Source organism: Sprattus sprattus, assembly GCF_963457725.1.
Source record: "Sprattus sprattus genome assembly, chromosome: 3".
In the NCBI taxonomy this organism is placed as follows: Eukaryota; Metazoa; Chordata; class Actinopteri; order Clupeiformes; family Clupeidae; genus Sprattus; species Sprattus sprattus.
The window spans coordinates 33,713,462-33,737,526 of NC_137922.1; the positions used below are offsets into that span (position 1 = coordinate 33,713,462).

At 47.1% G+C, this 24,065-nt stretch overlaps 1 protein-coding gene across 2 annotated transcripts in view; it reads right to left on the minus strand.

Moving 5' to 3' along the window:
* LOC308362948 (disks large homolog 5-like) overlaps positions 1-24,065 on the minus strand; it is a 51,223-nt gene that overhangs the window by 4,378 nt on the left and 22,780 nt on the right. Inside the window, exons 7-28 of one of the 2 annotated variants that reach the window (XM_080835674.1) lie at positions 22,527-22,757; positions 19,117-19,295; positions 18,523-18,648; positions 17,864-17,996; positions 17,514-17,641; positions 17,171-17,346; positions 15,531-15,634; positions 14,819-14,911; positions 13,597-14,442; positions 13,043-13,160; positions 12,520-12,670; positions 12,113-12,231; positions 11,720-11,821; positions 11,275-11,443; positions 7,722-7,884; positions 7,364-7,494; positions 7,007-7,171; positions 4,336-4,501; positions 2,357-2,505; positions 1,995-2,165; positions 1,490-1,686; positions 340-483 (exon numbers count right to left, since the gene is read on the minus strand). In XM_080835674.1, the coding sequence (XP_080691800.1) occupies positions 340-483; positions 1,490-1,686; positions 1,995-2,165; positions 2,357-2,505; positions 4,336-4,501; positions 7,007-7,171; positions 7,364-7,494; positions 7,722-7,884; positions 11,275-11,443; positions 11,720-11,821; positions 12,113-12,231; positions 12,520-12,670; positions 13,043-13,160; positions 13,597-14,442; positions 14,819-14,911; positions 15,531-15,634; positions 17,171-17,346; positions 17,514-17,641; positions 17,864-17,996; positions 18,523-18,648; positions 19,117-19,295; positions 22,527-22,757 (3,961 nt within the window). Of the gene's footprint in view, positions 1-339; positions 484-1,489; positions 1,687-1,994; positions 2,166-2,356; positions 2,506-4,335; positions 4,502-7,006; positions 7,172-7,363; positions 7,495-7,721; positions 7,885-11,274; positions 11,444-11,719; positions 11,822-12,112; positions 12,232-12,519; positions 12,671-13,042; positions 13,161-13,596; positions 14,443-14,818; positions 14,912-15,530; positions 15,635-17,170; positions 17,347-17,513; positions 17,642-17,863; positions 17,997-18,522; positions 18,649-19,116; positions 19,302-22,526; positions 22,758-24,065 lie in introns of both variants that reach the window. The other variant, XM_080835673.1, reaches the window with a different exon arrangement.

Consider the following 24,065-nt stretch of genomic DNA (forward strand, 5'->3'; position numbering starts at 1 on the left):
CTAAGCAACTACCGAATGAGAAGTAGCCAAATACTTTGCATCTAACAAATCAAACAAATACCACAAATGGAAAACAAATGTCTTCTATTTGACCCTGGGTTGGCTGAAGAACACGTGTACTACATGTTCAACCTCAGGTCAAATAACACAGTTGAGTTTCTGTGACAGGCTACAGGTCAGAAACCAGATCACCAGTGTACCAGTTGACCTACTTCTAGGATGTTCAGTAAGAAAAGCTTTGCACTGGGGTCAAGCAACTATGACATATATGATGGTCAGAGACACAAGCTGCTATCAATGCCAAAGGTCAAAAGTCAAAGGTCTGATGATGTGTCTTACCTAGCGGGCATCTGCAGAATTTACAGTCCGCCTGTTTGACCAGCATGTCTTTGGTGGCCTCCACCAGAGGGCCCAGCATGAGCACAGGCCTGGGGGAGACGCACTCCACCTTCTGCACTCGCTGGTAGGCCAAGCTCACGCAGTCTACACAGAGAGACACACACAAACACACCAAACCATTAACACACACAGTCTACACAGAGAGTCACACACAAACACACCAAACCATTAACACACACAGTCTGCACAGTCACACACAAACACACCAAACCATTAACACACACAGTCTGCACAGAGAGACACACACAAACACACCAAACCATTAACACACACAGTCTACACAGAGAGACACACACAAACACACCAAACCATTAACACACACAGTCTACACAGAGAGTCACACACAAACACACCAAACCATTAACACACACAGTCTGCACAGAGAGTCACACACAAACACACCAAACCATTAACACACACAGTCTGCACAGAGAGACACACACAAACACACCAAACCATTAACACACACAGTCTGCACAGAGAGTCACACACAAACACACCAAACCATTAACACACACAGTCTACACAGAGAGACACACACAAACACACCAAACCATTAACACACACAGTCTACACAGAGAGACACACACAAACACACCAAACCATTAACACACACAGTCTACACAGAGAGTCACACACAAACACACCAAACCATTAACACACACAGTCTACACAGAGAGACACACACAAACACACCAAACCATTAACACACACAGTCTACACAGAGAGACACACACAAACACACCAAACCATTAACACACACAGTCTGCACAGAGAGACACACACAAACACACCAAACCATTAACACACACAGTCTGCACAGAGAGAGAGACCGACAAACACACCAAACCATTAACACACACAGTCTGCACAGACACACACAAACACACACGCTGGGCAGGAACTTAAAACCCATCAAATGACAAATAGTAGATAGCCTGTTCAATGCTTAAATGCCGATGTTGGCCGTCACCTACCAGAGCATTCACAATACGATGTGTCTAATATCCTACATCTACTCTACAGGCTGTTAAATGTGAGGTGTGCTTGAGCAGTTTCATTTGTGATGTGAAGTAGTGTGGCTCCTCACCCTCCATGTACGGGATGGAGTCTGTGCTGATGGCGTCCGGGGCCGGCGCCTCCTTGCCCTCTCGGGAGGTGCTACGTTTGTGCCGGTTCTTCCTGCGAAAGAAGGAACGCCGTGCAGCTGCAGACAGACTCCGGCTGGAGCACACCTCCTCCTTCCCGTCGGGAGCGCTCAGGCGACGTTGGAACTCCTGCTCCAACCTATGTTTTTTTTTTTTTTTTTATGCAAAATAGTGGAAAAGTTAGAAGTTGTTCCACTTATAGAGACACATTTGGACCATGCCAGGTCCCAAAATATTTTCTGACAAGTGTTGGAAAATATGTGTCAAGCCAGACTACAACAGACACTTTCTATTATATTTATTAAATAAGCCCTATAGTTATAGTCTATACAATTATAGTTATTGTCTCACACAGAGAGTTTATTTGTATGTAGTTGCATGCCTTATATGTACTTGCTGTAAGTACACACACACACACACACACTGTATTTACGCGTATTTGCTTACATGTATTTGCTGGGGATTTGGCCTCTGGCTAGTCTCTGTGCGTTCTCATCGAGCTGCCAGGCCATCCAGTAACCAAAGTTGCCGTTTGGTAGCGTGTCGTCCACGTACAGGATGTCATCCTTCTTGAAACTGAGGTCCTCATCCACCTCGGCCATCCGGTCATAAAGTGCTCTGCACAGAGGCCACAGAGAAAGGTTGGTGAAGGCTATTCATTTCTCCTGTATCAAGATCAGATGCCTGTGCGGGTCTGTGTGGACCCCGGACTGGGATACCAGGCTACTCTGGTTTATGAACAAGGGTTGTGTCTGAACAAAGTGGGTTTCACTCTGTTCAATCAGACAAGTGCTAGGTGTGGCGTGTACCTGATGTAAAAGCCGTCTCCTGGGCTGCCCCTCCGAATGTTGAACTCCTCCAGGCGATGCTGCACCCTCAGGGTCACCGTCTCCAGGGGCTTCATCATCTCCATGTACGCCTCTTCTGCCGTCCGGCCCTGCAGGCTCACTGCGCTCAACTGAAGGAGGGGAGGGGAGGGGAGGCAGGACACGTCACGGCACACTCTCCACCAAAACCACCCAGGTCACTACACACTCTCACGGCACACTCTCCACCAAAACCACCCAGGTCTCTACACACTCTCACGGCACACTCTCCACCAAACCACCCAGGTCACTACACACTCTCACGGCACACTCTCTACCAAACCACCCAGGTCACTACACACTCTCACGGCACACTCTCTACCAAACCACCCAGGTCACTACACACTCTCACGGCACACTCTCTACCAAACCACCCAGGTCACTACACACTCTCACGGCACACTCTCTACCAAACCACCCAGGTCACTACACACTCTCACGGCACACTCTCTACCAAACCACCCAGGTCACTACACACTCTCACGGCACACTCTCTACCAAACCACCCAGGTCACTACACACTCTCACGGCACACTCTCTACCAAACCACCCAGGTCACTACACACTCTCACGGCACACTCTCCACCAAACCACCCAGGTCACTACACACACTCCACCAAACCACCCAGGTCACTACATACCAGTACACACGGAGGGTTGGCACACCTAAAACTGGAGATGAAGCTGTACTGAACAATGGAACAGCTGTGTAAACTGTCCCAAAAGCAGAATGAGGACAGACGATTCCCAAAACAGAAGTGCTTTTAAAAGCAACTTCAGACGTCAAAGTCAGACACGCAGCTGCACTGTTCAGAGAGTGCCCAAACAGAAGAGTGGGGCAGAATGACGCCCAGTTTTACTGAATGTAGGGAAGTGCTTTCAAAAGATACAGCTTTCAGACAAGCCTGAACTGCATGCAACTTCTGTTGGAGTTTTGCATTTGCAGAACAGCAGCAGGTCGCCAGGGACAATATTACAGGCAAGGATTGGGTCTGATTTGGGGGATTAAGTGCCATAGTTTTCCATCTCGGTGCAGTGGAAATGGACTGGGCTCAGGACAGCTGTAGGTTTTTGAGCCTGATAGTGAGATTAAAAGCTTTTTATCTTTGGGTGTCCTCTCTTCAACTCTATTGCCCCCTTTTTTCCTTCTGTTCTTTCGCTGTGCATATCCTCTTTTCAACCCATATCCCCACCCCATGTACTCCTTCTCCCTATTCCTCTTGCTGTTTTCTCTCCAATCTTTCATATCTCTGCTCCCCCTCCCTTCCCCTCTCAACACATTTTGGTCTATTCCCCCTTTCCTTTCACTCTTTCTTCCCACCCCCACCCATGATCCCTCCCTCATTTTTCACCCCCATTTACCCTTTCGTCCCATCTCACTCACTCCCTGTCTCTCCCCCCCATCCAACCCCTCTCTCCCCCCCATCCACCCCATCTCTCCCCCATCCACCCCATCTCTCCCCCCATCCACCCCATCTCAATCTCAATCTCTCTCATCCACCCCATCTCAATCTCTCTCTCTCATCCACCTCATCTCAATCTCTCTCTCTCTCATCCACCCCATCTCAATCTCAATCTCTCTCATCCACCCCATCTCAATCTCTCTCTCTCATCCACCCCATCTCAATATCTCTCTCTCTCATCCACCCCATATCAATCTCAATCTCTCTCTCTCTCATCCACCCCATCTCAATCTCTCTCTCATCCACCCAATCTCTCTCTCATCCACCCCATCTCTCTCATCTACCCCTTCTCTCTCTCTCATCCACCCCATCTCAATCTCCCTCTCTCTCATCCAGCCCATCTCAATCTCTCTGTCTCTAATCCACCCCATCTCTCTCTCACTCTCCCCTATCCACCCCATATCTCTCTCACTCACCCCATCCATCCCATCTCTCCCTTCCTCCCTCTCCCCTGCTTACCTCCAGGATGAGGTCCCCAGGCATGAGGCTGTTGGCTGCCCTGGCAGGGCTGTCCTCCTCCAGCCGCTCCACATAGATGCCGTGCAGGTTGCCCCCGCAGATGGCCACGCCCAGCTCGCCCTGTGCCTTCCGCACGGTCACCAGCCGCGGCTCAGGGAACGCCCGCCTGCCAAAGAAAGAGAGAGAGGAGTGTCGATTAAAAAGGTTCCTAGATGGCCTTTCTATAAACCCTTGGTGGTCTGACACAGAAAAATCACCTTGACTTCCAGACTTCCAGCACTTTGACATATGCCCTGTCATTTCTAAATGTCACTACATGTTGAGCAGCTTCATAAATGTTCTAAATGTAATACGCAACAGTAACCCTCAAATATCCAAGACAAAAGTTAACTTTTAGTTATACACAGGAAAATATGTTAAAACCCTCTCACAGTAACATGCAAGTACTTATAACCAACAACCTAGCCTAAGTATTATAACAACAGGGTGCACTGCAACAATCATACAGACACTTAATAACAACCGTAACAAAAAAAGACGCCTTTGTGAGCATGTTTACTGGCGTTGTCAAGAGGGCACCTTCCTTAATCAGTGTGGCATTGAATAAGGCCCAAGACACCTCCAGAAGGCTCAACAGTGGTGTCTGGCATCCCTGATCCATCCCCTCCATACTCAGGATGGGTTAGGACACATGTCAGTACAACAACAGATACACCTCAAGATACGCCTCGAAAAGATTTCTCATGCATATCTCAGTGCCTGAACGATGCACTGTATAATTATCTTATTCTCTAATAATTACAATCCAATAATTATCTAATCTAATTAATCTAAGTCTCATTATACTATGGCATGCCAGAGGCTATCCACTACAAACCCAGGTGAGGGGCAGGGTACGAATCCCAGGGAATAAAATGGGATACAAAGCCTGGCCACCTTAGGCCCCCAAACATCTTGTGATAACAGGCTTCTTCACATAATACAGGTTAATTCACATGTCTCAAAGTAGTCTGTGAGTGCTTCAGTCATAACCACTGGCTCACATTTCCCCAGCAGCCTTAGACAACTCCTTTAAAAGCTCCTTTGAGCGACCATCCTGGAAAACCAAAATCCAACAAAAGCATTGTGGTTGAAGTAGCTACAAAGGCTCTTACACGTATCTCCACTGGTCCTCTGTGTACTTGCCAACCTTGTTCCCTCACTTCCACTACCATCTCCGCATACTTAAGCTTCTCCCTCTCAAATGCTTCCTCAACTGGATCTTCAAAGAGAATCATTAGCTCAAAGGGAATCATTAACTCAGAAATCTAAATAATGAGCTCACAGTCGCAATACAACACCATGTCTGGTTTTACAGCAGTGACAACAAAACACTGTGGAACTTGAAGTTGTCTTCCAACATCAGCCAGCAATCTCCGATGCCTTGTTTTGCCTCACTTGTCAGTACTGTTTGTACGTGCCTGATGTTTACTTTTCTGCCCCTTTCAGACAAAAGAAATTCTACTGTCCTGGTCCTTAAGCAGGAAACAGTTAACCGAAACTCGACGAAACGAACGAAAATTCTCAAAACACCAATGATGTCAAAACCTCCTTGTGTCTTCACATGTAACGACCCTGGGTGAAGATCATGTTGCCACCAGACAGAATGTTTTAATGAGCCAACATCCGTCCACAACTTGCAGCTTCCATTTTCACCCACTGACAGACTAAGGTTCTGGAGAGTTAGGAGGACATCGTTAGTGGCTCCAGCAATGGGTTTAATGAGGTTCACAGGCCATAATGTTCTCCTGCTGTTCTCCCTCTCAACATCATGCCAGTTCATCCATGGCCCTTGTACCTGATTAATATACCTCTGCATTGTTGCCCATTTCAGATCGTCATTCAACTTGGCTAACAGCCCAATGCGTACATGGAGCAGTTGTTGCAATCGTCATCATGTCGTCCATCAAAGCTCAGACCGGAGGTAAGCAGGTGCTATACTGCAGCCTCTCACCACCAACAACCCATTAAGATGCCCTTTTAATTACCTCCATTGCCATGGTTAAAGCCACCTGTGAAATGGTGCATCCAGCCATGATACCAATCTCCAAATGCTGTCAGGATATGGTGTAGTTACTTGAGTTCAAGCACAACTGTCCGCAAAATGTGCTTTGACTAATAGTGAAATCTTCTCAGGGTCCTGTTAGCAAATGGATGCCTTCCACAACAGACTGTGTGGCATCAATCCAAAAGCATTTGCAGGGTCCAAAAAATACCACACTGAGGTCTCTGCCTTCTGTCCTTGCTGCCTCAATTTGATACGAAATCATGCTACTACGTTCCAAACATCTGGGAAATCCTGGGATTCCTGCTTTCTGCACATCGCATCGATCAAACTACTTGCCTTCAAATCGGACCAACCTACTTGCTACCAAGATTATCTTTCCCCAGAAATAGACTGATAGGTTGAAATAGGCCTATGGTCATGGCCTTCTACTTGGACCGCAAATACCACTAGTTAATACTTACTTATAATCTATTGATAATCTATGGAGGTTCTTTGGAAAAGGTTTCTTACATTCTTGAAAAACACTATTAGGAATGAATTGAGGACTACTGAGATTACCATGAATCCAGTGACCCTTTGACCCTGACCTAGGTGAACTCTTGACACCTTTGTGGGAGTTTTTACCTGACAGAGCCACGTGGGCTAGTTGTGGGTGTGGTCTGTTTGGAGGGCGGCGTCATGGTGCCCTCGTCCTGCTCACTCAGCGTGTCAATGTTGGATTGGTCATCGGTGGGTGTGGCTCCGCTGCCGTGTGACAGAGGGTGGCCACTGATTGGGTCAATCCTAGAACTGAGATAACGTACACAATCAACACTCAAAACAGGGGCCGACTACACCTGGCTTCCAGGCAGAAATCAAATTGGACTGAGTCTCAACAGATCGGAAATGCAAGGTGGCAGAGAGGGCACTGGGGTGGCAGTGACCTGACAGACGGTGGTCATTGAGTGCACTGGCATGGGGTTGGGGGCAGTAGATGGGTACCTGGAACGCGAGTGGCCCAGCTGGTACATGTGGGGGTTGTACTGGGCCAGGATGGTGACGGTGTCACACTGCTGGCCGATGATCAGCCGGGCTTGCTGTTCTGTGGCATTCCGCAGGTTTATACCATTAAACTGGAGAGAGAGAGAGAGAGAGAGAGAGAGAGGGAAGGGGAGACAGGAAATAAGTTGCTCATAAAGACCTAATAAAGGTAAGAGTAAGAGTGCAAGTATAAGACCGTCAATTACAACGTCTATTACTTCAGTGATGCAGTATTTTTCATATCAGTGTCTAGATCAGAAATAATATTTGAACATTTAAATCTGAAAAATGAAACACCATATTCCAGTAACAGCAGTACCTCAAGCAGCTGGTCCCCAAACTGCAGCTGGTACTGGTATGCGATGCTGCCTCCCGTCACCTTGGAGACAAAGATGCCACCGTTCTCCCCTCCCACAATGGAGATGCCCAGTGGCTCCGCCCCTTTGTGTATGGTCACAGTGCGAGGCTCCTCCAAATGCGGTCTGGAGACACAATAATCGTCATCATCATCATCATCATCATCATCTTTTAACCTGGTACTCAACTAGGAGGACAATTCAGGATTCCCATTTCAACAAAGCCAGAACAGAAACTTTTTTTTTGTGGAAATGTTTCCTCAAGTTTCTTGTTGCATGCAGTTACACCAACTCTTTTGTTTGTGGTGAACTCTTGTTTACTTTCAGGGGACAGGGTTTGGCAAGGCTTGGTGTGAAAACATTACAGGTAAGGACGAGCTGTGCAAGGATATAGTATACATGGTGGGCTGGACTACATTTAGGCTTGCATGAGATGGATGAGGTTTGGTAGGGCAGCACTACGCTGTGGTGTGCTTGGTTATGGTAAGATGAGCCAGGGTCTCCTGGTGGTTAGATTAACAAAGGCAGGTTAAACCTGCTATAAGATATTTAGTGAGGTATGTTTACTGTTTAACTGTCTTTAGACCTCAACAGACCCTGTGCAAATAAACACACTGTGGAAAACAAATGACAATTCTGGGGCCGTATTCACAAAGCTTTTTATCTTACCACTAAGAGTGCTCCTAACTCGCGCTAAAACATTTTACGTAGGAGTAATTTCTTAAAAGTGATTCACAACGACTCTGAGACCTACTCATACTAAGGATAATACAAACTCCTAAGCTTAAGATAAAAGCACCGTTGCTATGGATGACGTTGATTCTCATGCACGAGTTTAGAAGGGGTGAGGACGGTGATTGGTTGTTGACAGGCTCTCTCATTAAAAACTCATTCGTGACGTCCCTCTAACAATCCCACTATATCAACTGAAAATAAGAGAATAACCTAGGCTTCAAATTAAGTCATATTAAATAGTTATGGACAGTGCAGTTAGCAGAATGCACACGCATGATGACAAGTTTGTGCATCCAACGGGAATGACACTTTGCACGTTAAGCGATCAATATAAAATATGGCAATTGCATGTAATCAAGGCAGTAATAATTAAAGCACCCAGCAAACTGTTAGGCTATTATATTTCCAGCCCTTGACCACTTCAAATATCAGCACATAGGCCCTTCAAGCCCTCCAATCTTAATTGATCAAAGCGAAACGAACGTGAAACGTAGCCTAAGCGAAAGCCTACTGGTCCCAGGACCAATAGCCACTGTCACCCCAGCGGCATCCAGCTGGTAAGTTCTCAAAAATCTGCTGCAGACCGCTCTCCGTTGAAATGCACGAGTCATCGGTACATCCAGGCCACGGTGGTAGAAAACGTCCTCATCTTTTGATGGGGCAATTATTGTAATGTGTGTCCCGTCACTGGACATTCCTGCGATCGCCATGGAATTTATTTTGATCTTGTGTAATTGGCGATTGTCCAAAGGCAACTGGATAAACTGTTGGATGATGTGGGGTCTACAGTGCGTTGATAGTTTGATGAATTAAACGGCTGACTGATGATTCCCAGTGACGTCATTTGCGTTTTCCGCGAAGCCAAATAGGCTATCTTTATGTTTCCAAACATTTCACTTCGGGACACATCGTTGTTTAAAGGCGTCATTGCATCCCGCGCTAATTCTACGACAATATTAATACCTTCACGGTTTAAGCAATGTCTTTTATCAATTCCAAGTCGGCTGCAGCCATCTTACGATTTTTTGTGAATAAGTCTTAGTGACTTAGGAGTCCTCATGAGGAGTTTTAAGCTGTCTTAGACTTAGGTGCTACTTTTAGGGATAAAATACTTTGTGAATTGCTCTTAGTAAAATAAAATAGGAGTCCTAAATTTAAGACTGACACGCCAATTATTTTTAGGAGTTTCTCCTAAATTCGCCACTTATGAGCTACTTTTAGCCCTAAGATTCTTTGTGAATACGGCCCCTGGTCTCTCTAATCTGGAATGAGTCTCAACATGGTCTGAGTATACAAACAAATCAGGAACTTCCAAAGAGACAGGTCTACAGACAGGAGGGGTGGTCCAGTGCCCTTGAACAGCACATTGAACTTTAATAAACTGGGTGAGGCTGGGCAAGGGTAGGTTTGTTTGACTTGCACTTAGAGTGGGTTGGGGAGGAAACAGGGTCTTGCACAGGGTATCCTTAAGCAGGCTATGGCTCCTGTACATAGGCGCTTAAAAAAGCTGAGGAGCAATGGAGATGCAACCCATGCAGCAGCTCTCAGACAAAATGGCCGCCTCATGCATCCGCTGAACCCGAGCGGAAAAACACAAAGCTCCAGTCGCAAACAGGCGTTCAATTAGCAACCCAGAAAGGAAATCTTTCAGAAAAAAACCATGACACTGTTCTCGAAAAGAGGAAGGGGACTAAGTGCAGGAAATGGGCATAAAAAGCACTCCAAGGGCAGTGAGGGAAGTGATGGAAAGAGGACACGGAAGACAAGAGGAGGGAGAAAGAGGGAGGTGATGAAAGGGCATGTCCCAAAGTTTCCGCAGTTCCTAATTCTAAAAGGCTCTTTCAAGGAAATTTAAGATGGAACCTTTGCCAAAGTTATCAAGGAGTTAACCTGCAAGAGTTTATTTTAAAATGACGGATCACACAATTGCATTTAATGCATGGGCGGTTGCATTAAGGTGCATGGGCAGTGACATTTCATTTCCCAAATCATGAATTCAACTCGAGTACTCTCAAGTGTCTGAATCTAAAAAAATGTGCTTAATAAATTTGACTCTTTAATAAACTAAATTGAACCGAAAGGTGCTTCCTGAGGTTTGCGATTGGGACATCCCCCCTGTAAGCAAGGGTGGATCATAACCAACCTTAGGCTCCTGAGAGAGGCAAACCTGGGCCGGAGGGGCCGAGGGAGTCTCGGAAAGGATTTGTTACACAACAGATGTCTGAAAGAGTCGCAGAGGGAGACAGAGAGGGGGAGGGGGAGCGGAAGGATCTGGAAGTCAAAGGCTGAGAAAAGAGGGGGTGGCGAGGAAGAGTAAGACATGTAGTGTTGTTCATGAGACATGAGGAACTTTTAGGGGTCTCGAGCGGAAGGTTCTTAAAAGAGGTGCTGGAATTGGAGGAATTGGAGTAAAAAAGACAACGCTATCTCCCCCCCCCCCCCCCCCCCACGGATGTCTGCTGTCAAAAGAAACAGAACTGTCTATGCAAGTTAGTGAAGTGACATTTCATTTGGTGACAGTTGTTAAAGCAAAAGATGCTGTGGGTCACTAGCTGAAATGTCAGCTCATCCACCAAGGACAGGGAGGTACATGACGCTCTTCTAAGACTCCTGACGTAACCATTAGATAACTCACCCAATTATATAACAACACACATCTCATTGAATGTTAAGGTGAAATGATGAAGGCAGCTGGAGGCTTTGGTGCTCAGTATAATAATGTCGCCTGCGTATAAAAAAAGCATTAGGTCTTAAAAGAGGAGGACTGGTGGATGATTGTACCTGTCTTTTCTCCGGTCCCCCATTGATGCAGGGCTGACTGACAGCCTGGCGTGGGAGGAGATGGAGCCTTGCGATTGGCTGCTGACGAAGGAGGTGGTCTCTAGGTTGAGTGGGGACAGGGGAGGTGTGATGAGACTGGTGGTGCTGCAGTCTGAATGGGACAGGGAGCCTGGATGGGACAAGAGAAAATAAAACAAACCCTGTGTTACATTTTACATTTAGTCATTTAGCAGACGCTTTTGTCTAAAGCGATGTACAAGGAAGAGAACAGTCAAGCTACAAGCAATAGTGTTAGTCTGGAGGAGTCTCTAATGACTTTTGGCACCTCATTAAAGCATATCACCTCTCTCCTACATGATGTGATTGAGGCATAGTGATGAGCAGCTGCACTCCGTCTAAAGTGAAACACATGAGTGGGACTGTGGGAAGGGGGCTGTGGCATTACCTCTGTCTGAGCCCTGGGTGGAGCCTTGTGCGGAGCGCATGTATCTTGGCGTGGAGGGGATCTTGATTCGCTCAGTGCGGTACTGGCCGTTGCTTGCTCCACCTGCCCAGACCAGAAATGAGAGGAGAGAGGAGGAGAGATGACACCCTTACCCTCATACCCTTCCTCATACATACGCACTGCGGAGGTCATGAGTTATAAGGGGCCAGTAACAGCACTTTTTCCCTTACACAGAAGAACACAACACACATATAAGGACACATACAGTATCTATGTGAATGGCTTGCCTGTGGCCGAAGACTAGAGGATGGTCTGTTGGGTATTGAGATTTATTGTATAGCTGATGTATAGTGTGTGTGTGTGTGTGTGTGTGTGTGTGTGTGTGTAACCCACCGTGTCTGGCGCTTGAGGGCAGTGAATTGGTGCTGTGTGGAGTGCGTCGGGTGCCATCGCTCAGCTCACTGGAACGCTTGTGACTGAGGTCCAAACTCAGCCGGCCCTGGTGCTGAGGACTGCGCGCGCGCGCGCGCGCACACACACACACACACACACACACACACACACACACACACACACACACACACACACACACACACACACACACACACAGACACAGACACAGACACAGACACAGACACAGACACAGACACAGACACAGAGACACACAGACACACACCGAGAGAGAGGGGGGATGGTGTGCGGGGAGAGCCAGAGATATAGAAAATCACACATCAACGCAGTCCAAATTCCAATTGGGTTTTTGATGATTCTTCTGGAACTTTCCATCCGTGAGCGCGTACCTGGTGCGTGAGTGCGGTGCAGGCGGGCAGGTGTTGGTGTTTGTGGTGGTGTTGGTGTTGGTGTTGACCCAGTGGCTCCAGGCTGTGTACACCGGGTTGTGCATCACCGTGGTGACGGCAGGGCAGGGGGACAGTCCACGGGGGGAGGGCTCTACCCACAAAGACACAACATATATTAAACCTTAAATCACTCTAGGTGTTAAATACACAACATATATTAAACCCTAAATCACTCCATGGTGTTAAATACACAACATATATTAACCCCTAAATCACTCCATGGTGTTAAATACACAACATATATTAACCCCTAAATCACTCCATGGTGTTGAATACACAACATTAAACCCTAAATCACTCTAGGTGTTAAATACACAACATATATTAAACCCTAAATCACTCCCTGGTGTTAAATACATGCATTTATGTATAACACATTTAAAATGAGTTCCATACAGTACATTGAGTATAGTATTAGGATATCTTGTGTGTGTGTGTTCCAGTGTGTATGAGTGAGACTCACGTCCTGGCAGTGGGCCGTGGTACCCAGGTGGGGGGAAGCCCATGTGTGCGTGAGGTCGAGTTGGGGAGAAGTCTACAGGCCCGAGGGAGTCTGGAGAACGTTCGTCTTTGGAGTAGGCCTGGACACACACAAACACACACAAACACACACAAACACTCTATGACTCACACACTGACAACCACCGTGAATCATCAAGATGTCACAGACCCTTTCATGCTAGTTTGGAGCATTTTTACTGAAAGAACAGTTCTTCGATAATCACATTTGTTTTCATTGAAACAATAAAAAATATTATGCAATGCAGAACACATCCTGTGACATCGGTTGAAATGTTTAGGATGCTTGCAAAAACAGAGATATTGATTGTTACTTAATAAAAAAAGAATCAGTGCAGGCAGATGGCAAGAATGTGTGAGCAGTCCTGAATTACACTTGAATAAAGAATAAAGACTCACTGATATTCACCTTGTCTTGTAGCACTAATATATATGACAGCTTAGAGGTTTAGAGGTGTGTGTGTGTGTGTGTGTGTGTGTGTGTGTGTGGTGTGTTACCTGCAGAGGTATGGGGATCTTGAGGGGGGTGAGCTGGCGGCGTGGTGCGGGGGCAGAGCTGGGTCTGGGTCTCTTGAGCTCCTGCTCCTCGGGGCCGGTTCTGCCCGTGTCCTCCCGGGCCCTGGGTTCTCCCTGGCCGTCAGACTGGGGGCCCGGGGCGGGGGGGCACTGGGAGGGAGTGGAGGGGGGCGAGCCGGTCGTGATGGTGGAGTCTGAGGCGGAGCTGCTTTGCTGCTTGTGCTTGTACTTAAATGAGTCGCTGCGTGTGGGCGGGGTCGGGGGCGTGGTGGGGGTGTCGGCTCTGGGGCTCTGGGGGCGGGACCTTGACAGCGAGACGTAGTCCAGCTTGGTTGGCGTGTCGGGCCGCTTGAAGATGTCGGCGTCGAAGATAGGCTTCCGCCGCTTGGCCGTCACACGGAAGATGGAGAGGGGGGGCACCACGCCGGCGTCCGCTGGAGAGGGGGGGCCCCCTGCCAGCACCCGGGGCCACGTCCCGCCGTTACTCTTCTGGGGCGCGTGGCCCTTCTCAGGGGCCGTTTCCGCAGCAACGCACTCTGCAGCAGCAGTTGCTGCGGAGACGGAGGCTGGGTGGAAGGTGAGGGGCCGCTTGTGGTGGTGTGGGGCTGTGTGGCGCTGGAAGCACACGTCCTGGTAGGGCGGTGGGCTGGGCTCCCCCGAGGCCGGGCTCTCGGGGCTGTGGATGTCAGTCTGCGTGGAGCTGTTGTTCCGCAGGTTCCGGCAGTTGCGCGCCAGAACCTCGGCGCCGTGCAGCTTCCCACTCGGGCTCTTGTCCAGCTCCCGGGCCACATCAAACAGACTCTGACCCGACAGGCTCTGGGGGAAGAACTGGGACAGGAACAAGTTGATAAGCATCGCCCAACAAACCACCAAGCTGATTAAAAACACAACGTAAGCCTAGAGCAACTTAAACATTCACTTCAGCTAGTCCCAGCAGAGGGAGTATGGCTGCAGGATTACTTATCCGTCACATGTGACTGTGTGGGTGCATGTGCATTTGAGCTCCCAGTGTGTGTGTGTGTGTGTGTGTGTGTAACTACATTAAGCTTGAAGTGCTTTCACATGGTTGAAGTGCTTAAGTATGTTTTGGCATTAACAACAGGCGCCATTTGCAGTAAGTGCACTAGTTAATGTGTGTGTGTGTGTGTGTGCGGGTGTGTGTGTGTGTGTATGTAAGTGTGTTTGTGTAAGTGTGTGTGCTCACCTTGAGGAGCGAGAGGCTCAGCGAGTCACGACAGTCCCTCAGCAGCGACTCACACTCACTCAGCGACCTGTTATCCAGAGCGATCCCATTTATCTGAGGGAGGGGGGGGAGAGAGAGGAGGAGAGAGGCCTGGTGGGTGAGTGATACTGAACATTAAAGCCTGATGAGACAGCCAGCGCAGGCACAGAGGCAGAATTAGCTGTGACTGCTTCGGAAATGATACGCCTCCAATCTGATCACTTCCACATCAGCGCAGACTTATCTGAGAGGGAGCAACTTTGATGAAAGCTAAAGCAGTTAGAGGAAGTGTGTGTGTGTGAGTGTGTGTGTGTGTGTGTGTGTGTGTGTGTGTGGGTGTGTGTTAAATTCATTCTACTTGGGTAGTGATAAACTCAGGGCTCATACATAAAGATGAAACGGAGAACATTTCACCACATAATCAAGTATTATCTTTTTGGCACGATCATATTTCTTTCTAAGACATGGGGGCTCAGCTTTTGACGTTCCTGGAGAGCATTGTGTGTGTGTGTGTGTGTGTGTGTGTGTGTGTGTGTGTGTGTGTGTGTGTGTGTGTGTGTGTGTGTGTGTGTGTGTGTGTGTGTGTGTGTGTGTGTGTGTGTGTGTGTGTGTGTGTGTGTGTGTGTGTGTGCGCGTGCTTGCGTGCGTGTGCTCCAGCGGAACAGTGGCGGATGGAGACGGAGGCGTGGCTTACAGCGATGAGCCGGTCTCCGATGGTCAGGGAGCCGTCTTTGGCCGCAGGACTGCCAGGGGCGACGGACGCTACGAAGACGCCGCTCTCCAGGCCGATACCACTGTCTGTGTTTTACAGAGGATTACAAACACACACTCTTAGGCTCCTCTTAAATACATATACAAACATATATTATGCAGCATACTCTTTACAAATAGAAAGATCTAGGGTTGGGTACCGAAAACCACTTCCAATATGGCACCGGTTCCTATACAACCGGTACCTACCCGAAATGTCACGCAGATTTCGGTGCCTGAGCCGATTGAAATAAATAACAGCAACAAATTATGCAGCTAAATCTTGATAACTTACGTAGAAAACTAGAGATAGCTAACTAGCAGTAACGTTAGTGCCGTAAGTATGATCTGTATAAATTATTTTGTATTTTGTTGCCAGGCAGATTTCGTGGGGCACATTTAATTACAGCTGCCCCAGCTCCCAATGTAAACTTTGTCCTGTGTCGCTCACGCTCATTGGTGTTTTCATAGCAACAGTCTTATGACAGTGAACAGCAGGCAGAATTTCACAGAACAAGCACAAACAGCCATCAACCTTTTAATAGAGAAAATACTGACACGTAAACGGTCAAAAGTGTGGCTGTATTTCGCACAAAAAGATTAAAACATCGTGACGTGCAGCAAATTCAGCACAACAATTGTGTGTAAAGAGGGGATAGAAGGCAAGAGTCAACAGCAGATCAGCAACCTTGCAGACTGAAAAATAAACGGAGTTGACACAAAACTTATCCTAGTCTCTTAAAGGGGAAGTGCACATTTTCTCGTACTCAGTGTGTTCAAGTCACAAGATTAACTTTAAACAAGATAGAAAAGATAGGTATAAACAAATCAGAAAATGGTGAAATTTCATGAAATAAATGCAAACATTTTTGCCATAAAGGCTCATATTTTTGCAAGAAGTTTGAAGCTGTAGTGTGTACAGAGTGTGGGTGTTTTTTGTACTTATTTATATATTTTTAAGTATAATATAAACTGTTGTTTACAGTTAATATAATGTTCATAGTTTGAAATTAGAAAGAAGCTGTAGTTTGAAGCCAAGTGTTAGGTATGCATTTATAATAATAGTAGACTTTAAACAGTTAATGTATTGTTCAATTTGACGAAAAGAATTGCCTTGGCAATAAAAAAAGCCTTTCTTTAATGTAATCAATCATCGTATCAGGCACCGTTTAGGCACTGGTATCGTTTTAAAAGTATCGGTTTAGCACCGGTATCGGAAAAAACCCAAACGATACCCATCCCTACTGAGTACTGTATCTATTCTCTAGTTGTATTGCAACCTTGTGAATTCATAGCTTTTATAAATAAATAAATAAAATAACAATACACTCAAACCCGTCAAGAGGACTAAAGTAACAGAGTCAAGCAAGCTATGAGCGTGTACTGTAAGGGGTGATATACATCGCCAGGAAAGCTGGCACCACTTCCACTAGTAATTAAATTCAATTGTGTTTCCCACTGGTTAAATCATTCCTTGAACCCACACGTGAGGTCACGCAGGTCAGTACCTCCACTGCTTAGCGTATTGGGGGAGAGTATTAATTGGAGCAGAACAAATGGCGTGTCCAGGCGGCGGTCCCTCACCTTTATGGCCCACTAAGTTTAAGTGGATGGGGGTGAGGATGCGGCCGCCCAGGGACTTCCTCCTGCGCACCACCATGTTGATCACCCCACCCCCACTCAGCACAGCTTTGATGACCTGCTTCTTGTCCTTATTGGCCAGATCCACATCATTTATCTTCAACAACCAATCATTCACTCTGTGGAGAACAGGAGGGGGAGGATACTTTGATTACAAAATTGACCATGCGATATGTCGATAAAGAGCAGCATAATTATTGGATCAACAGATAAATACTGTGAGCTCAAATTAATATTCTCTCTATGAGAAAATCACATCTGCCGCTGATAAAGTGTCACTTCTTACCTCAACCTTCCTTCTGCAACACTTCCTTTGTCCACCTTGGTCACAAAAATCCCACAGTCTCCTGGTAAATACGGGTCGTTTACCCCCTCAGCCACATCAAAACCCAGTGCCTTCAGATCCATGTCATCCTGCAACACCACAGGGAGGTTAAAGGCCAATCAATACATACAGCCCCTAAGAAACCATGGCTGTGAGGACACACACACACACACACACACACACACACACACACACACACACTTATGAATGATCACATGGTATTTTTCTCAGTTTCTATGACTCTTCTAAGTGCAGAACAGTAAAGAAAGTAAACATCTGACCACCTCCAATGCCTCCTCTGGGTCGCTCACCCTGTCCTTCTCAAACTCCACCACCTCAGTCTCCCACTCCAGCGAGTCGGTGTCGATGGCCGAGTCGTGGGAGTTGTGAGCCATCAGCTGCCTGAACCTGGCCTCCTTCTCCAGCTGGTCCTCCATCTTCTCTCTGGAGGGGATGCCATAGCCATTCGTAAGTCCACACAAAACTCAGTAACTTTGGTGAAATCAATATTCTAAACCTCTGAAATAGTTATATAGTTAAAGTTGAAATACCCTGTACATTTTATGCAGCAGGTTAATAAGCCACAGACATGGAAATTGGAACCTGGAATTTAGATATGATTTGAAAATGACAAGTGTCCACTGAGGAGTACATACAGCTCACAGCCACCAGATGGCAATAACAACACATGAAGTTGAAGAGACGGAACATGAAATGTATAAATGTCATAATGCCATAGCCTACGGTTATTTTCAGGGTGGGAGCCAGGTTAGATATAAAATGGGATGAATAATTTAGCGGCCTCACTGAGAAGAGAGTTACACAAGGAGTAACAAAAGTTCCCTGAGGATAACCCTAACTGTATGGATGCATGTGTGCTGGAGTGTATAAAGCATATATAATAATTTATAAAGTGTGTGTGTGTGTGTGTGTGTGTGTGTGTGTGTGTGTGTGTGTGTAGCAGACATACTTCAGCTCTTTCAGCTCCCGCACAGCATCGTTTTTCTGTTTTCTGGTGTCGTCAAGGTTGCGTAGAGCGTCGGCCAGGTCACTCACGGCCCGATCCCTTTCTCTCCTCAGGTTGTCACACAAAGTCCTTCAAACAGGGGGCAGCATCGTACTGGTCAAACACACACATTGCATTCCATATGTTTCTAGAGCCCCATTGCAACTAGTGAGCCCACCTCTGTTTCTCCAGTAAAGCTCGAGCTACAGCTACAGTTGTATCACAGTTTTCTTTAAAGCTATTTAAACCCTTCAAGACCCGAACCAGATTAATACACTGAAGTTTCAACTGAATACTCAGTTGAGGGGAAGCTTCCATTCTGCCCCTGTATCGTAACAGTGTTAATAATCGGTCGGCGTGTGTTATCGGCAAACGTTTGCATTGTCATTAAACTGAAGATAAGATTGTCAATCCATTATTTAACTTAGCATTTTCATTGTTTAATAGAATGGACAATGTTTGACACTGTCCGATAACTGACATAGGTACGCTAGAATTGTTCTGTGATAAAAGGATGTGTTGCATGATAAACAGCGGATGGAAAGGTGCCCTAGCCACCTGATGCTCTCTCTCTCGGCCACGATCTTGTCCCTCTCCTGGAAGGCCCAGTCTCGGCGGCACTTAGCCACCTCTGCTTCCTGTGCCGCCTCCTGCAGCTCCTGGCTCATGGCCTCACACTGCTTACGCAGCATCTCCAGCTCCTTGCTGGCCCGCTCCATGTCCACAGCCACCGAATCCTGCTTCTGTGTGCACACACACACACACACGACACGACACGCACACACACACACGTATGCACACACGACAGACACACACACACACACACACACACACAGACAGACAAAACACATTTTATGTCAACAAAACATAACAAGCATGTCCTGTTCTTGGTAATCTGTGTCACCGGTAGATACCCATAAACTTTATGTTAGTGCTTTAAATGATAGGCCTACTGCCAAAACGAATGACATAATAGTATTACTGTACTTTTACTCAGATTATTCGCGTTTGCTCATATGCTTTCTGCATGATCACCTCACGCAAACTGACAAATAACAAAAGGCAATGTCTGAAGAGCAGATTAGACTTGCATGATGATGGTGAGTGAATGCTCTATGATGAATGAGTGACTGTGAATGTTATTACTGTAATGGACCAGGCAGGCACAGCGTTTTTAGATCACTGTCTGTCTATGTAGCCAGTGTGATTGTCTGCTGCTGCTGGGCTGATCCGGATATGAGAGAGGGGTGGGGGGGTGGTGGTGGTGGGGGGGCAGAGGCAGATGTGACCCCCTGCCTGGAGCTGGGCTTACGGGGCTGACGGATTACTGGCACTGGTGTCATTCAGTGTCATTGTGTGTGTGTGTGTGTGTGTGTGCTGATGAGTGTAAGGTTGTGTGTGTGTGTGTGTGTGTGTGTGTGTGTGTGTGTGTGTGTGTGTATGTGTGTGTGTGTGTGTATGTGTGTGTGTATGTGTGTGTGTATGTGTGTGCGTGCATGATGGGTGGTGCGTGTCTGGTGATAGTTGAAGATGAGAGTCTAGCTGTGAGCACTGCAGTGATGTGTGTCTGTATGTCTTTTGTGGCTCTTCAGTTGTGTGTTATGTTTGTGTGTGTGTGTGTATCTAGTGTGTGTGTGTGTGTGTGTGTGTGTGTGTGTGTGTTGGCACCAATGACTTTGTGGATCTGTGCCTGCGTGTTAGTGTCTGCAGCGGTGGGAAAATGGCGCTGGCAACACTGATCTCAGGAGGGGGGAGGTGGGTTGAGGGGTGAGGTCTGGAAGGAGGAGTGGAGAAGAGAGGAAAGGAAAGATGAGCCGTCTTCCTCTCATTGTGTGCCGCTCCCACAGACCTGAGCGCTGCACAGCGGAGCAGCTCGTGTGAAAACCGTGCAAATAGTTCCCCCTGGCCAGAGTCCTCCCCCCTGTTTGGACAGTGGAATTAGGCTTCCTGGAGAAACGCACCGCGCTCACTCTGGCCCTGCTCAGACGGCCTCTGTGTTTGTGTCAGGGCCCGGCCCGTAAACATTTGCACTGGCTCTTTGCAAACACGGCAGGAAGGTGGAGGATGTCGGGGAGGGGGGGGGGGGCAAATCAAACAGCACCCGGGGGGTTGTAGAGCGCAGAGGTTCCCATACAGGGAAAGTACAAGTACAGTGGTGTCATGTGAATGGATGTGGTTAAGTGCGGTGACTGTTTTTTGAGTTGTGTCGCTGCACCACCTTCTTGGTATATTTGCAGAACAGACGAGACGAGAGGAGAGAAGGTGAGAGGGATAACAGGTAGAGAGATGGTATCGTGGAGAGTGTGAGAAAGATCTGGAAGCTGTAAAGAGGGAGAGGAATGAGGGGGGGAAGGAGGAGGTGGCAGCGTGAGAGGGACTGCTAAAGACACTGCTGAAAGACGATGATGAGGAGACACAGGGAGGGGAGAGAGAGAGAGATGGAGAAAAAAAGGGAGACAGATATGTGTGTGTGAAAGAGAGAGAGAGAGAGAGAGAGAGAGATGGAGAGAGAGAGAGAGAGAGAGAGAGAGAGAGAGAGAGAGAGAGAGAGAGAGATGGAGACAGAGAGTGAGAGACACACACACACACACACACACACACACACACACACACAGAGTGGGTGGGGAGAGAAAGACAGAGTTGGCGGGTGAGTGAGAGTCAAACTGACAGTAAGTAAAGAGAGAAAGAGTTAATGTGAGAAAGAGAGAGAAAGAGAAGGAGAGCAAGGGGCAAGGGAAAGAGCGAGAAGAAGAGAAGGAGAGAAAAGAACAAGGGAAACAGAGCAGGGTTTTTCCTGGGTCAAAATGGCTCTTCGGTGCTCCCAATAAAAAAAATTGCGCGCTATGCGCGCACAGTCTGTGTTACCTATCAGCAGAAATCAATGTTTTTTTTTTTTTTTTTTTACATTTCATAAATAATGGAGGCTATGCTTGAGGTTATCATTTTGCTTCCACTTTAAATTAAAATAGATAGGCTAATATATTGACAATAGTCCAAGCCCCATGGTGCTATCATGTATGGTTCAAAGATTATCAAGGTTTACCTCGTATATATGCAAACTACTGAAATCTATATCAATAGAATCTAGAACTAACCAGTGGTCAGAAATGGAACACACGAATTATGAAAGTCAAGTTTATCTATTATTACTATTCATGTTTATTATACAAACCTACATACCATTATTTTCACCAATGGAGGCTGCGTTGGAAATCAATAATCAAACTTTTGACAGTATTTTGAGTGGAAATTTAATGTGCATTTGTACATGTGTACTCGTGCACGTTGGGCTGGCCCTCGCAGTGGAACGAGAGTTTTCAACCGCACCGGTTTATCAATAATAATATTAATATTATTATATTCGAGATGCAACACAAACGAGTTGTAATTAATTAATATTATTCTTACCATCACACATAGGATGTATACGTTCACGCACACACTGCTTTAATAAAACTTAAAGCCTACTATCAAAGTATTGTTTTTTTAGGATAATGTAGGCAACTGCTCGCTCTGCTTTATACAAAAAAAATCAAATTAAAGTGTCTAACGTCTGGCAAACTTGGAGAAGCCTCTGTTCAATGATTGGCTGAGGGGGTTGTAGGAGGCGGGATCTGCTGCTGCTGCTTGAATTCAACGTGAGCGCTCAAAACACCATTAAGCTGAATTGGATGAGAGTTTTTTTTTTTTTTTATCGCAGACTATCGCAGAGGGATTTTTCATAGGCGTTCGGGAAAACGGCTTAGGCGCGCGCCCACATTTTCTCTATGCAGGAAAAACCCTGCAGAGAGAGGGGGGGTAGAGAAGGAGAGAAAGCAGGAAGGGAGAGAGAGAGAGAGAGCGATATAGAAGGAGAGAAAGGAGCAAGGGAGAGAGAGAGAGAGAGAGAGAGAGAGGTGGAGAAAGGAGCAGGGGAAAGAGAGAGAGAGAGGGTAGAGAGAGAGACGGTAGACAGAGCAATGGCGAACCTGTCGGGCCTGGTAGTACTCTCGGAGCAGCTGGTCCCTCTGGATGATGGCCTCGGTGCGCTCCTTGCGGGCCACGTCGCGCTCCTCCTTCACGGCCTCCATGTCGCGGCAGGCCTGACTCAGCTCCTTCTGGGCCTCTGCCTTGTCCTTCACCTCGAAGCAGTACTTCTCCAGCACGTCGTTCCGCTCGCACAGCGCCCGATCCCTCTCCACCAGCGCCGACCCCAGCTCCTGAGGGCAGGGGAAGCCACAGAACCACACACACATTAGAACTATCAAGTGTCCAGAGTCACACACACACACACCAGAACCATTAAGTGTCCAGAGCCACACACACATCAGAACCAAAGTGTCCAGGACCACACACACACACACACACACACACACACACACACACACACACCCACCCACACCAGCCAGAGGTGTGTTTCAGTCTGGCTCAAAAACAAAGCACTGATCCAGAATCAGCTGGTCAGTTCACAAACCACAGGAACTGGACACATCCAAGTCATGACTAGAGTAACACAGTAACCCAAAACACAGAGGGGGAAAGGGATATTCTGGTCATGACAGGGATGACAATGGCAGAATGGGTTGTTCCGTGAACCTGGTGACTCACAGGATTTGGATGGTGCGTGTTTGCTTTCGTTAGACCACATTTAACCTAAGGCAGGGCTAGTCTCAGGGAACTATGCTCTAGCTCTCTCCCCCCTCATTTCTTTTGCAACTTTTCAAACTCTCAAACTCAAAAATGGAACTGCACAACAACATTGCCACGAAACTTCTGCCAACACAAGGCTTGCTTTCTGGTCCCCAAAGCCCCAGTCTACTCATTAACCCTTGTGTGTCATTCATCAAGTGCACTCATGCGTGTAGCTGGAGCACAGGGGAACGGGGCTGTTAGTACTGATCACAGGGAGTGAACACCCAACACGGCCCAGCATAGGAACGCTGACACGTAGGAAGCGCTAACACGCAGGCTTGGTGTGAGCTAGCGCTTCTCCTCAGCCTCGTGGCTGACTTACGCTGACACTCCCTACAAGTAGATGAGGGGTGGAAAAAGGGCTTCTCACTGCCTGCGCAAAAAGGCTTTCCAAACACTCACTTAACACTTATTATTTATGGGCTTTTTTTTTGTTTTTTTTCTCAATTATTTACGCAGAGGTAGCACAGGAAATATTTGCTACGTTCTTTTAAACTGTGAAGTTGAGCTCTGGAGTGTTTATTGTTGTTCAGATGCCTGAAGGTCCCCCACTCTCACTGCACAGACACTCTCACAGAGTGTGTCTCACAGACACCTCACTCTCCTTTCAGAGTGTCTGTGCAGTTAAACAGGTCTGGGCCTACTGCACAAAGCCCTTCAGGCAGGGCAAATACAATGCTACCAGGGTCAACTCCTTATGTGTCCTTAGGGAACCCTGACCACCTTCAGTACATCTGTGTTGTTTATTTGATATCATTCCACATCATCATAAAAGAGTTGCCAAAAAGCCACTTTCTTACAGTGAACCCTTCACATCATGGTGATTCATGGGCGGT